General features: G+C 46.9%; 5 protein-coding genes across 5 annotated transcripts; 4 read left to right on the top strand and 1 right to left on the bottom strand.

The window, feature by feature from the left end:
* Positions 1-38: 38 nt before the first annotated feature.
* On the top strand, positions 39-1,990 carry MCYG_05663 (inosine-5'-monophosphate dehydrogenase; the record flags this gene model as incomplete). Its single annotated transcript, XM_002845748.1, has 3 exons — positions 39-246; positions 335-643; positions 852-1,990. The coding sequence occupies 3 exons, from the start codon at positions 39-41 to the stop codon at positions 1,988-1,990; spliced, it is 1,656 nt and encodes a 551-aa protein (XP_002845794.1).
* A 672-nt stretch (positions 1,991-2,662) lies between these two features.
* Positions 2,663-3,805, top strand: MCYG_05662 (conserved hypothetical protein; the record flags this gene model as incomplete). The annotated part of the gene is made up of 3 exons (XM_002845747.1): positions 2,663-2,724; positions 2,782-3,134; positions 3,198-3,805. 3 exons carry the CDS (start codon positions 2,663-2,665, stop codon positions 3,803-3,805), a joined length of 1,023 nt encoding a protein of 340 aa, XP_002845793.1.
* A 379-nt stretch (positions 3,806-4,184) lies between these two features.
* Positions 4,185-4,605, top strand: MCYG_05661 (40S ribosomal protein S21; the record flags this gene model as incomplete). Its single annotated transcript, XM_002845746.1, has 2 exons — positions 4,185-4,234; positions 4,337-4,605. 2 exons carry the CDS (start codon positions 4,203-4,205, stop codon positions 4,563-4,565), a joined length of 261 nt encoding a protein of 86 aa, XP_002845792.1.
* Positions 4,606-5,587: 982 nt separating this feature from the next.
* Positions 5,588-7,314, bottom strand: MCYG_05660 (phenylalanyl-tRNA synthetase alpha chain; the record flags this gene model as incomplete). Its single annotated transcript, XM_002845745.1, has 2 exons — positions 5,588-5,681; positions 5,779-7,314. 2 exons carry the CDS (start codon positions 7,248-7,250, stop codon positions 5,588-5,590), a joined length of 1,566 nt encoding a protein of 521 aa, XP_002845791.1.
* Positions 7,315-9,859: 2,545 nt separating this feature from the next.
* MCYG_05659 (DRK1 histidine kinase) lies at positions 9,860-13,893 on the top strand (the record flags this gene model as incomplete). The annotated part of the gene is made up of 2 exons (XM_002845744.1): positions 9,860-10,072; positions 10,177-13,893. The coding sequence occupies 2 exons, from the start codon at positions 9,860-9,862 to the stop codon at positions 13,891-13,893; spliced, it is 3,930 nt and encodes a 1,309-aa protein (XP_002845790.1).
* Positions 13,894-14,957: the final 1,064 nt, after the last annotated feature.

Genomic DNA, 14,957 nt, shown 5'->3' with positions numbered 1-14,957 from the left:
ACTCTTAGGCAGATATATAGATCTTATCACCAGCAGCAATGCCTCTTTCCAACGGAGATGCGCACAGCGCCCGCACCGTGACCTCGCTGGGTGGAAGGACCGAGTTTGTCGATTGCTCCAAGGCCCTGGACGTCCTGAAAACGGAATATACGTCTGGAGATGGCCTGGATATAAAGGAGTTGCTTGACTCAAACAAGCGTGGGGCTCTGACCTATAATGACTTCCTGGTCCTACCTGGATATATTGGTATGAGCCAACCTCTCTGAGCAACATCTACATCTATAAAAAGACAGGATAAGGGGCTAACTGTACAATCCTTTTTCTTGATTGATAGGATTCCCTGCGTCTGATGTGACCCTGCAGTCGCCTGTGACCAAGCGCATCTCTTTGAATGTACCTCTGCTCTCCTCTCCCATGGATACTGTCACGGAACATTCCATGGCTATCCACATGGCCCTCCTGGGAGGCCTCGGAGTCATTCACCATAACTGCTCTGCAGATGAGCAGGCTGAGATGGTCAGGAAGGTGAAACGATATGAGAACGGGTTTATCCTCGACCCAGTCGTCATCTCTCCCAAGACCACAGTCGCGGAGGTCAAGGAGTTGAAGCAGAAGTGGGGATTCGGTGGATTTCCTGTGACTGGTGAGTTAATTTCTCTTATTAGTATTAATATTCCCTGCGTTCCAATGATGTTTTCCATCTTATCAACAACTTTCGTTCAACTGCAACGCGACGAAAGTCGCCCTGGAGAGAAATAGATCTATTATCTGAGACTTCCTGTTTTTCATGCATTTGTCACTTTAAATTGATACATATTGAATAAATTTACTGACTAAACGTGGAAACCTAGAGAATGGAGATCTTCGCTCAAAACTGGTTGGTATTGTCACCAGCAGAGACATCCAATTCCACCCTGAGATGAGTGACCCAGTTACTGCCGTCATGTCCACCGACCTTGTAACTGCCCCTGCAGGCACCACTTTGGCGGAAGCCAATGAAGTCCTCCGTGCCTCCAAGAAGGGAAAGCTCCCAATTGTTGACGAGGCAGGAAACATCGTTTCTCTCCTCTCTCGCTCTGATCTAATGAAGAACCTTCATTATCCATTGGCTTCTAAGCTTCCGGACTCAAAGCAACTCATCTGCGCTGCTTCCATCGGCACTCGTCCCGCGGACAAGGATAGACTCCAAAAGCTAGTTGAGGCTGGCCTTGATGTCGTTGTTCTCGACAGCAGCCAAGGTAACAGTATGTACCAAATCGAGATGATCAAACACATCAAGGCTACGCACCCCGGAATCGACGTCATTGCAGGTAACGTTGTAACTCGTGAACAAGCCGCGTCCCTCATCGCAGCCGGTGCCGATGGCCTGAGAATTGGCATGGGCAGTGGTAGCGCCTGCATCACCCAAGAAGTCATGGCAGTCGGCAGACCACAGGCGGCTGCTGTCCACAGCGTGACCGAATTCGCTTCTCGCTTTGGAGTTCCTTGCATCGCCGACGGTGGTGTCCAGAACGTGGGCCACATTGTCAAGGCCCTTGCTATGGGTGCTTCCACTGTCATGATGGGTGGTCTGTTAGCCGGTACCACTGAGTCTCCAGGCCAATACTTTGTCAGCCGTGAGGGCCAACTCGTCAAGGCCTACCGTGGTATGGGTAGCATTGATGCCATGGAAGAAAAGAAGGCTGGCGGCAGCACCAGCGGAAGCAAGAGCACTGCTGGTACTGCCAGGTATTTCTCTGAGAAAGACAGCCTGCTCGTTGCCCAGGGTGTATCTGGCTCCGTTCTAGATCGTGGATCTGTCACCAAATTCGTTCCATATCTTATTGCCGGTGTCCAGCACTCGTTCCAGGATATGGGCGTCAAGAGCTTGCGAGAATTACATGATGGTGTTGCGAAGGGAACTGTCCGCTTCGAGGTACGAACTACCAGCGCCCAAGCTGAAGGAAACGTCCACGGTCTACACACATACGACAAGAAGCTGTACTCTTAAAAAGGCCTTACCCTACTTTCCTATTAACCTCATATCTTCTTGATATGATATTTCAGTTACTGGCGAAACTTCAGGAGTTTAAAACGGTGTTGTACCGGGTGGTTTGGCATCTCAGTTGGCCTAATGGTCAGCTACTAAAAAGTTTACCCTCCTTATGAGTTCCTCAAACGATAGTTATGCAGCTGATGACAGAAACTAATTCAATTTCACCATTTATCCCTTAGTTTCTTTACTTGTGTCATTATCAGTAGTTTATCTCATCTTACACAATCGAGAGAACAATTTTTAAGCTGCTCTTTGAATATTTAATGATCATCCCGGCTGTCGGCTATGATAAGCAACCTCGGGGCAAATAGACTCGCGCTTCTTTCCCTCCGCCACCAAACACTATCACAGGTACAAGCAAACACTACTAGCCATATAACGATGGCCAGCCTCCTAGCTGGATGCCACTTCCGCGCGGTCCACCGTTTCCATCCTATACTTGCCCTCTCTTCTATATCACGACAGTGTAGCTCCCTGTCCACTATCCCGGCGCTGGAACGACCAAACGTTTATTCAGTGGGCTCAGTGTTAAGCAGCCCAATACGATATAAAGGGAGAAATACGATTAATTATACGCGAAGAGTACCCTATTCCAGTGTTCGCATAATACCGCAGTATCGAAAACCAATGACTTCAAGTGATGACAAGAAACCAGCAATCGACTATAAAATCCCACGTCCGAGCTCGAGGTAAAACTCCCGCCGATAATGGGGAAATAAACGCCGTGTTCACTAACAGTTGATTAGTATCATACTCATATCACCCGAGAACGAAGTCCTACTGCTTCACCGAGTAAAAACGTCCTCCTCGTTCCCCTCGGCGCATGTATTCCCAGGCGGAAATATATCTTCTCAGGACGGCGATTTTCCCTCAGCAGGTCACCCGGACAGTCACGACGATGGAGTTCACTATAGACGAGCTGCAATTCGCGAAATGTTCGAGGAGAGTGGTATACTGCTTGCGAGGAACAAGAGCACTGGTCGTATGGTGAGACTTAGCCCAGCGGAGCGAGAGGAAGGTCGACATGCCATACATAGAAACGAGATTACGTTTGAGAAGTGGTTAAAGAGCGTTGATGCCGACGCTGCGCCAGATACAGGTAGGATTCTTGTTCATGATCGTGTCTCGGGGTAGAAGGTTATGTTAATGAGAACATATGCAGAACCCCTTATACCATTTTCACATTGGATAACACCCTCCGTAAATGCTCGCCGCTTCACGACACAGATGTACCTATACTTTCTCCCTCCCACAAATGACGCCGGCAGCAATGACATTACAGACCAGGGGCTGAACAGTGAAGAAGCCCAAGTGCCCACCTCGGATGGCGGAATTGAAGTTACGGAAGCACAATTCCTACCTGCGTCAGAGTGGCTACGACGCGCAAAGGCAAATGAGATTATCATGTTTCCTCCCCAGGTGCTATTACTGAGCTTCGTTACACAGTTTCTCGAAAGGGTGGGTGAAAGGGTACCAATCTCAGCTGAAGAGTCGTCCAAACGACGAGAAGAATTGGTCAAATTCATTCACTCGGGTACACCCGCTTGGACTCATAAGTTCATCTCACCGCGGCCGCTAGGAAGCATGCCTGATGGCAGGTTGATTATGGATTTAAATTATCCGGGTAAAGAATTACAAAAGACTGAGAAGAGAGGTGATCCAGATAGAGTCATTCTTGTGGAATTCAAGAAAGAAGGACCGAGAGGAGTAGAAGTGCGATGGCTCAGTGAGGTTGAAGCCCATCTAGAGGGTCGTAAGAGCTCGCTCTAGTCCTAACTGGTGTGTATATATCGTCACCGTTATGGAATCGAACTCTCCAAATTCTTGTATATATCTTGAGATTTACACCCTAGATCTAGAGCATAACCAGATAACAGAGGATTCAACCAGTCCAGACATTAAAAGAGTTGTTGATACGTTTAAATATTCGTTTCTTCCGTTTCTTCTTCTCCTTTTTTCTCCATAACTTTGATGTCTCCAAACCTAATATTTCTACGAGATCACATGACCCACAATCAAAAAAAAAGTGATATTTACTTCTCGCGCCAAACCAGCAAAAAGCCATCAAGACATCGACAAGAGAAGAAACATACGATTCCGCCTCCCTTCGTCTCTACCTCCGATCAACCCTTTCTCCCGCAGATACACCCACGTCTAATCCGCCAAAATGGAAAACGAGAAGGGCGAAATCGTCGATCTGTACGCACAAGTCTCTCTCTCCAACAGAAACCTTATAAAACATCGAACAAGAAATGGAATATATTGCCCTTGCGGATGCTAATGAAAATCCGTGTGAAATAGCTACGTCCCACGCAAGTGCAGTGCCACCAACCGCATTATCAAGGCCAAGGATCACGCTTCCGTTCAAATTAGCATTGCTAAGGTTGATGAGAATGGCCGATACACCGGCGAAAACCAGGTCTATGCTCTGTCCGGATTCGTACGCGCTATGGGTGAGGGTGACGACAGCTTGAACCGTTTGGCCCAGAGGGATGGATTCTTGAAGAATGTCTGGAGCGCAAGCCGATAAGCGGGAGGAGAGAAATCGTGTTTTAGATGTCAAATGGTACCTATACCCCGACCGCCCCCTTGAAGGAAAAGTCGGTGCAAACCGGACAAATATCGGACAAACGACGCTTTATGGACGTATACTGATACTTTGATCTGTTTATATGCAGATCGATTTCCTTGAAATGAGGACAACGGTGAATGCGAATGGATATTTAGGAATTCGGATGTTATGAAGACTCTGGCGCCTACTCTTTTGAGAGGATGCGATGAAAGCAAACCCATTAGAGAAAAAATGGAGGAAACAACAGAGCAAAAAAATGATATAATATAAATATTCAAAAATATTCCGTCTCATTACCATACCACGCGTATCTTAACCTCTATACAAGCCATGTTCTTTCCATAGGATGACCAAACCAGAGGGAAACGCAAAAGTGGAATAATCCTATCTTCCGTTTTCTAATATATCACTTTCTCTCATTTACATCTTCCCGTTCGATTTCCTTATGAACCGGTACTACAGCTTTCTCGTTCGAATTGAGATATGTGAATAACTATTTCAGTTCCCCAAGCATGGACGAGGAGGTCGATTCGCAAAAAAGCACTTTTGTTAATCACTTATGCCGGGAGAATGAAAGCAGCCTTCTGATGAGCTGTGATGGTCAAGACCACACGTCAGAGCACAGATACGGGCAGGACAGATTATCACATGCAATTATTTCATCTTTTCTTTTCTTCGGGGTTTTATCGTTCTTCTAGGGTGTGAAAAATGATTCTGCCATGATCTTAATGTTTTGCAGCGGCTAAAGAACACGGTTTAAAGACGCCCCAGAGGTGTAACAGTGGCGGTTGTCCTTTCTTTTTCCTTTTTTTTTTTTTTTAATTTATTTCGGTGGTGCCATTCGACAAGGCTGGTATCATCGTCCCATGATTCGAGTAAGGTTATGAAGGAGCAAGAGCAATATGGAGAGTAAAGGATTATATCTGTTTAATAGCCATCAAAAGCACATGTATAAACATAGCTCATCTAAAGGCGTCTTTTCAGTCCTTCTCTAACCGCACGGCAGGATTCGATTCAACGAAGTTCAGGTTTACTTTGTGGCCTACCAAGTCTCGAATGTTGTTCACACCGTATCTGTTCGCGGGGTAAAAGAATGTATTAGCAACGGTTTGGTTCGTCAAGTATATCCATATCATATAGCTCGCACGGACTTGGGAACTGGGAAACTCACTTGATCATCGTTGGCCGCTCCAAACTCAATCCCCAGCCGTAAACCTGCATGTCACTTGGAATGCCCATTGGCTCCAGCATCTCTGGCCTGAACATACCGCTATTTCCAATTTCTACCCATTTCTTGAGCGCGGGGTGGTAGCCGAAAATCTCCAAACTGGGTTCGGTGTAAGGGTTATACGCAGGCTTGAAGCGTAGGCCATGTATACCCATCTTAGCAAAGAAAACTTCCATAAAGCCGATCAGACCGCCAAGTGAGAGGCCAAAGTCGGCAATTACACCTTCGATCTGCTGGAATTCTGCAAGGTGAGTTGCATCGAGCGTTTCATTGCGGAAGACCTTGTCGATACTAAAGTATCGAGCTGGACGAGGGTCTTGTGCTAGCTTTTGAAGCATGTAAGCGGAGACAGAGGTGGTGTGAGTTCGGAGGACAAGACGCAATGATTCATCTGCACTCCAGGGATAACGGTAGCCGATAGAACCATTGAAACCAGTCTCATGTGCTGCATGGACATTGTTCCAGTATTTCTCATAGTCTATGGGTTTGAGAGGAGCTTTTGAAGAAGCAAAGCGGTTTGTCAGGTTTAAACTTGATAGGTGGATGTCGCCTTCCGGGTCTGCTCTCGGCTTATCCGCCTTTACAGGGTCGGAGATATAGAAGGTATCTTGTAGATCTCGTGCAGGATGTTGCTGGGGTACGAAAAGGGCATCGAAATTCCAGAAGCCAGACTCAACGTAGCGGTTGGTGGGCATTTCCTGGAAACCCATTTCGAAGAAAATCTGTCTGAATTCATGGCGGACTTTATTCAGTGGATGCAAGGCACCACTTGGAGTGATGGCTCCTTTGGCGTTGAAATTGTATTTTTTTAACTTTGCTGTCTTCCACGAGCCATCCGCCAGCATTTCCACGGTGAGATCTGTCTCCTCCTTTACAAACTCTCTGGCGTACTTGGGGCCCTTCCAAAACTTGTAAACGAACAATTTCTGGGTATTGATAAGCTTCCGCTTTCGCAGCTCAGCAAGGACTTTGGCATCTGGGTGTGTCTTTGTCTTTTGGATGATGAGAAGCTGCTCACGGGAGGTGTCCTCTATCGAGTCCGTGGCTGCCCTCAACGTATCTTTGTCCTTTTTAATCCATCCCTTTTTGAATGCATTTCCAGTTCCGACTTTTGCAATCTCCTTTCCAACAATGTCGGGGAGGTCAATGATCTTCAACCCCTCCATGGCAGCGCTGACTGCCTCGAAGACTCTTGCTTCGTGACTGCCATTGGCGACGATACCTTCAGCCTCAGGTAGTAGACACACTTCTTCACTTTCAATCGTCTCTTGCTGCACCATATCCCTTGCCGCGAGACGGTCTAGGGCAGCCTTGACGCTCTGCGCGGGGGCTGATGGGAAGACATGACTTGACAACTGTGGCTCGTCCGTTGAGGAGAGGATCTCTAAAACTTGGGGGGTAAGGTCAGATGTCATCGTTGCAGCTTGTAGTCACGGCCTTCTAACCATAGAGACAGCAATGGTGGTGCTCGGAGGCTGCTGCGAGTTCGCGCGGCGTGAAACTTGCTCAAGCAGCTCGATGACTCTTATCGTGTGTACAAGCCAGGAGTTGATAGCATCACGTGACTCGTGCCACTCCAGCAAGACATGAAGGCATAAGAAGAAATATATGCAGGCGAAGCCGCTGGTTTGTGTGAATTAGACATGCTTTTGACCTTTATATATGTTGATATGGGTGGCCGTTATATGACGCCTGTTTGTACCTTGTTGTGCAAATATGCATTTTATTACATGTAACCGCTAGATACTCCGTACATCGACAGTAGATCTAGATGATACGCTTCCGATAGATTGCCAGAGGATCCGATCGCGGCACAACGTAGGATTATAAATACCTTCTTAGGTATCAAGTACCTGTTGAAACAACTCTTCTAGGAAGGTTAATCGCAAGAACCTTACATAGACAGCCGTTGTGAACCAATGAGCCATCTAGCAGTCGCACCATCTGTCCAATAGACTGCCATTCGACTGCTTCACACTATATACAGACAAGGGCACTACATATAAAAAAGTGAAGCTAGAGATGGGGAAATCAAGCGTGCACCCCTGTTGCTAAGGCCAGCTGCAAGATCCCAGGATTACATCCATTTCCGGAGTACGAGGGGTGCGAAAAAGGAGGAAGAATCTGTCTCCAGGAGCTGACCAACCAGCAAAAGGGGGGAAGTTGTTTCCCTGGCTAATTCCTGTTCCCCTTCTCATCAATCTGACACTGAGCTAGTCTGATCCGGTATAGTTTCCGCACGTATTTCCATCCCCTCGCTGCGTTGTGGAGGGCTCACTTGACAGCTGTTCAGTCCACCAAACAGTCCAGATCCCAATCTATGGATTCTATGCACATGATCGGGTAATGATCCATGGGCAGTGTACAATCATCTGGTAGCACAGTCAACCAGTTTTGCGAAGGAGGAAGTGAATGCATATGTATACATGCATACATACCTGTCAGGTAGATAACCTCCAACGGTGCTGACGTGTGGGCTGTTTGCTTGTTGGACTCCATATATATTAGAAAAAGATATGGAGAAAGGTTAGTTAAATATATATCTTTCCGTACAGAGTACAACAGTCACTGCTTTGGTCGCCAACACAGGCAAAAAAAATAAACTTGTTAACGGAGAGACATCACCGCGAGCTCACCGTCTTCTCTCGGAGTTTGGACATGTGGGAGAAGTCCCATTGGCTGCTCTGATGCCAGTCTAGTGCAACCCCATCCCATGCGGAGGCGAGGCTTTTTTTTTTTTGCTCTTCCTTTTGCCCTGTTCTCCGTTCCAATCGCAGTGACCGCCAGAGTCGTCTGATATGCTGGTGATCAAGACCACCTAAACTAGCCCGATGCAACGCATGCCCGTCTTCCTTGGCAGATTCTGCCCATGAGCTTGCGTTTCAAGTGACGATGCTGATCTTGCTCTTAAGCTCATCGTCGTTACATATAGTAAAAAGAAGGGGGAGGGGTGGACGAGAATCGACGAGGAACTAGTTCTATCACGCCTGTTTCTCCTGGATCCTGCGGCTAGGTTCGATCTAAACATACTAGTCCTTGCTCAACTAATAGTCAGTCAACCGTTTGATAAATGGAAAGAAATAAGGAATAAGAAAAGAAACCAGAGAGCCCACCAGAGTCTCCAGCGCTCTCTCACACAAACTACGATGTACAAACGGGGTGCCCAAAAGCAACGAGCGTTCCCCCCCAGTCGCTCTGGACGCTGGCCACCGTCATAAGTAGCGGGCAAGTACCGTGCATTCGCTGTATATGCAGGTGAAAGTGAACTATCTCCCTTCATCTTTTTATACGCAAGTCATAAATCTCTATTCTTTTGTCTGTATAATAAATATATCGAAAAAAAAAAAGGTGACCCTGCCGAGTCTCTTAAGTAAGCTCTGAGAGAAAGCCGAAAAAAGCTAGGGCCGCCTTCTTCTTCCTCGTCGTCTTCTTCGTCTTCCTCCTCCTCCTCCTCTTTCTCTCTTCGCTCTTCCAGTCTTCTTTCAAACTTCTTCCACCTTTCGACATCGCGAGTTCTTCTTGATTCTACTTCTACTGTCCTCGCTGTCTGCTTTTTCTCGACCTGCAGCACCGCTTTCCGGCCCTCTAGGGACTCGTTCAAGTGTTTGTTTCTCTTCGCCCCCCCTATAGCAAAAGGGCATACGAACCGCCGCTCCCTCTCATCTACGCTACCCCGGATCGCCTTTTTGACCTCATCTCACCCACCGACTCCTTTATCCTTTCTTTTCTTTTTCTGCTTTTCTTGCTTTCTTGTCCTTTACACCGTTTTAACCTTCTGGCTGCCTCCAATGTCGAATTCGCGCTGACTGCGTGGTGAGTACGCATCTGAACTCTGCCCTCAAGCGCTGCTGTCTCAGTCGTGGTCGACTCGTTCCACGTTGCAGTGGGCGAAAAACGAGGCTACAAAAAATTAAAGAACAAGGGAAGGGGAGAAAAAGAAAAACGGATAAGGAACACAAGAACATAAATACTTTGCTGAAAAACCCAAAAGGAAAGGAGAACTATTATATATTTTAGGACAACCATGGCTCCTGACGAGGAGACGTTGTTGGCGGCTGCTGCTCTGCTACAGAGCCTGGCAAAGGATACACCGCTGCCTGCTTCGTTCCCTTTCAACGGCCACAAGTACAACCAACCACCGACGAACGGCTGTGATGTCGCCAAAATCAAGCTTCCTGGCTTGGAGAGTGATGGGAAGGCTGCTCTGGAACGAGAGATAGCCGCCCTAATCGGCAGAGTTAACACATTACAGTTCTTCGTGGTATGGCTAAACTCATCCCTTCTTTTCCCTGGGGGAATGATGGCCCTTTTTGGTGCAGTTCTCTAACTTTTGTCGTGTAGCCGCCGTCACGACATACTCGTGCGTCGAACCTGAAGAACATCAATAGCGAACCTGATAACGACCAAGACACGGATTCAAAGACTGTCTGCGAAGATGACTCTACCGATGAGGACGATGACATTGTGGAAGTTAAAAATCCCTATGAAGACGACATAACTTACCTGCGCAATCGCGTTCAACTACAGGCCGACGAGATCAAACTGCAAAAGGAGATAATCACCCGTGTGCGTGATGAGTTACGGTTACAGGAAGAACGCACCAAGAACGCCCTGGTCAAGGTGGAAACCGAAGATGTTGGCCTTCTCGAACGTGAACTTCGGAAGCATCAACAGGCAAATGAGGCTTTCCAGAAAGCTCTTAGGGAAATCGGAGGTATCATCACCCAGGTCGCTAACGGTGATCTGTCCATGAAAGTACAGATACACCCCCTAGAGATGGACCCCGAAATTACTACATTCAAACGCACCATCAACACCATGATGGACCAACTCCAGGTATTCGGAAGTGAAGTGTCCAGGGTTGCCAGAGAAGTCGGAACCGAAGGCATTCTTGGTGGCCAGGCCCAAATCACCGGTGTCAACGGTATCTGGAAAGAGTTGACAGAAAACGTCAATATCATGGCTAGCAACCTCACCGATCAGGTCCGGGAAATTGCAACTGTCACCACTGCCGTCGCACATGGTGACCTAAGCCAAAAGATTGAACGCCGCGCAAAGGGAGAGATCCTCGAGCTCCAACAGACCATCAATACTATGGTTGACCAACTTCGCACATTCGCAACAGAAGTCACTCGAGTCGCCCGTGACGTCGGAACCGAGGGAGTCTTGGGTGGTCAGGCACAGATTGAGGGGGTAAAGGGCATGTGGAACGAATTAACTGTCAATGTCAATGCCATGGCTGAGAACCTCACTACCCAGGTCCGTGATATCGCTATGGTTACCACGGCCGTAGCCAAAGGTGACCTCACCCAAAAAGTGCAAGCCAACTGCAAGGGTGAAATCCTGGCCCTGAAGACCATTATAAATTCCATGGTTGACCAACTCAAACAATTCGCCCAAGAAGTCACGAAGATTGCCAAAGAGGTCGGCACAGATGGAATGCTTGGTGGCCAGGCTACCGTTCATGATGTTGAAGGAACCTGGAAGGATCTGACAGAGAATGTCAACGGCATGGCTATGAATCTTACAACTCAAGTCAGAGAAATTGCAGATGTCACCACTGCTGTTGCAAAGGGCGATCTTACGAAGAAGGTCACGGCTGAAGTTAAGGGAGAAATTCTGGATTTGAAGAATACCATCAACAGTATGGTGGATCGTTTGAACACCTTCGCCTTTGAAGTCAGCAAGGTTGCTCGAGAGGTAGGAACAGATGGAACTCTTGGAGGTCAAGCCAAGGTGGACAACGTTGAAGGAAAGTGGAAAGACCTAACCGATAATGTCAACACCATGGCCCAAAACCTCACTGTCCAAGTGCGAGCTATTTCCAACGTCACCCAGGCCATCGCCAAAGGAAACATGAACAAGAAAATTGATGTTCATGCACAAGGTGAAATACTGACTTTGAAAGATACCATAAACAACATGGTTGACCGACTTGCCAACTTTGCTCATGAACTGAAGAGGGTTGCCCGTGATGTCGGTGTCGACGGAAAGATGGGAGGTCAAGCCAACGTGGAAGGTATTTCTGGAAGATGGAAAGAAATTACGGAGGACGTCAACACCATGGCAGATAACCTTACCTCTCAAGTGCGTGCCTTCGGAGAAATCACGGATGCAGCCACTGATGGTGATTTCACAAAACTCATTACAGTCGAGGCCTCTGGTGAGATGGACGAACTGAAAAAGAAGATCAATAAAATGGTGTCAAGCCTCAGAGACAGCATTCAGCGAAACACAGCTGCTCGAGAAGCTGCCGAGTTGGCCAACCGTACCAAGTCAGAGTTCTTAGCCAACATGAGTCACGAAATCCGAACGCCAATGAATGGTATCATTGGTATGACCCAGCTCACCCTTGATACGGACGACCTAAAGCCGTATCCACGTGAAATGTTGAATGTGGTACACAGTTTGGCCAACAGTCTCTTAACCATCATTGATGACATACTCGACATTTCGAAGATCGAGGCCAACAGGATGGTCATCGAGAGTATTCCATTTACTATGAGGGGCACAGTTTTCAACGCCTTGAAAACGCTTGCTGTGAAAGCTAATGAAAAGTTCCTCAATCTGACTTACCAAGTCGACAGCTCTGTGCCTGACTATGTCATTGGGGACCCTTTCCGTCTGCGCCAAATCATCTTAAACTTGGTTGGAAATGCAATCAAGTTCACTGAACATGGTGAAGTTACTCTTGAGATCAAGAAACATGTACCCCCACCGCCCGCTGAAGGTGAGCCTGAGCGTGAGGTCTGCGCTGAGGATGAGTACGCATATGAGTTCTCTGTTCAAGATACAGGTATTGGTATTGCAAAAGATAAGTTGGATATGATTTTTGATACCTTCCAGCAAGCCGATGGTTCTACTACTCGCAAGTTTGGTGGTACTGGCTTGGGTTTGTCCATCTCTAAACGTTTAGTCAACTTGATGGGTGGCGATGTCTGGGTCACTTCTGAATACGGCCGTGGCAGTACCTTCCACTTCACCTGCGTTGTTAAGAAGGCAGATCAATCTCTAAACGTCATTGCCTCATCTTTAATGCCGTACAAGGGCCACTCAGTCTTGTTCATCGATAAGGGATTCACCGGAGACTATGCAGAAAATATTATTGGCATGCTGAGAGCTCTTGATTTAGTTCCAATTGTTGTCCACAATGAGAACAATGTACCTCCACCAGAAATCAAAGATGAAGAAGGGAAAGAGGCCGGCCATGCTTACGATGTCATCATTGTCGACATGATCGAAACGGCACGAACTCTGCGAACATTCGATGAATTCAAGTACATTCCCATTGTGCTCCTATGCCCAGTCGTTTCTGTCAGCTTGAAATCAGCCCTTGATCTTGGAATCACGTCTTACATGACAACTCCATGCCAACCGATCGATCTTGGCAACGGCATGCTCCCCGCACTTGAGGGTCGTTCTACACCCCTAACCTCTGACGACTCTCGATCATTTGACATCCTTCTGGCCGAAGATAATGACGTTAATCAAAAGGTTGCGGTTAAAATACTAGAGAAATGCAATCACGGCGTCACCGTTGTCGGCAACGGTCTTCAGGCTCTTGAGACTATCAAGAAGCGCCGATTCGATGTTATTCTTATGGATGTCCAGATGCCAATTATGGGTGGTTTTGAAGCAACTGGTGAAATTCGTGCATATGAGAAGCGCCACGGCCTTACCCGGACGCCCATCATCGCCTTGACTGCACACGCTATGTTGGGAGATCGCGAGAAATGCATCCAAGCCCAAATGGACGAATATTTATCTAAGCCGCTTAAGCAAACGCAGATGATGCAGACGATTCTCAAATGTACTACCCTCGGAGGACCACTCCTTGAGAAGAGCAATAACGACTCAAGACTTGGCATAAACACGCAGATGCATGGTAGAAATCGCATGCACTCTTCTGATTACCGCGACAGACGCCCACGTATAGACCGGCGCCTTGAGCCACGAACCTATGGAGGTGCAGAAGGGCCGACCAGCTCAACACCCGAAGCCAAGAAGACTACTACCAATGATGAGACTAAGGAGGAGGAACCTGTGAGTTTCCCATGAAATATTCATATCTTAGACTACATGTCTGTCCCCCACTTTAATCTTGTCTCGCTTGCTAACGATTTAAGTAGAGAGTAGTTGATGTCTCGGAAAAACAGTAACTGGCTACTTCAAAAGGACCATTTTTAACGAAAAGGCCGGCGTACAAGGAAGGCTAATATTTGATATCCATTGTGAAAGAGCCCAACAAGACGGTTCGACTCCAGGAAGCATATCATTATTTTCTCGCTATGATTGGCAAATTCTCCGATACCTAATGCAATCTATTGTGTGACCTGTGCTTATCCATTTTGGCTGATATCTCCTGGAAAATGCATGTTCCCCAATTTTTTAGCAACTTGCATGCTGTCGTCACCCTCCCCTCTCGTTCCAGCTCAATTATGCTAAGCTTCACGAACTGGATTTCTGAATTATGTGGGCGTTTTTTCGGCGGAGAGTGTTCTGGCGACTCTGACTTGCTTTTTTATATTTTTTGTGGTTTCTTCCGGCCTACCGATTACCCCCTGTTGTGTTGTGTTTTGCTTTTTTTTTGGTCTACTATTTCCCTTTTTTCGATTTCTTTTTAGTTTGGTTTTATTTTTTTGGATTTCATATTTTGGTTAACTTTGCACTGTCTTGAACATACCCATTTTTGATTCTTTCTTTTACCATGTTACTGCTTTCCCTTCGCTTCACTTTTGCAGCTCATATGTGACAGAGAAGGTAGCTATATGCGGATGAGAAAGAAGACTCTATTGAATAGCCGGTTGGCTTCTTACCTTTCTTCCTCTCTATTTCTTTTAAGCTTCTTTTGATTTGGTTGGATACTCGGGTCATTTAGTATCTTTTGTATTCCGATAAAACCAGCAGTAAAATTTGATGTGCAGTTTCTGTGGAAGACATCAGATTGGCGAAGTCCTATCTAGTATTCATTAATAAAACCAACCTTTAGCCTTAGTTATGCTCATTCTATATAGCTAGCTAATAGGATGTAAGGGAGGAAATAAAAGGAATGTCATTTCTTAGAAGGGCCCTCAACCTGGTTTTCTGGTGGCTATAAGTCTTTAGTCTCATTAAGGAAAGTC

This window comes from Microsporum canis, genomic scaffold, assembly GCF_000151145.1.
Source record: "Microsporum canis CBS 113480 supercont1.5 genomic scaffold, whole genome shotgun sequence".
NCBI lineage: Eukaryota > Fungi > Ascomycota > Eurotiomycetes > Onygenales > Arthrodermataceae > Microsporum > Microsporum canis.
Note: the sequence above shows the minus strand (reverse complement) of the source record. Positions and strands in the feature narration are given on the sequence as shown.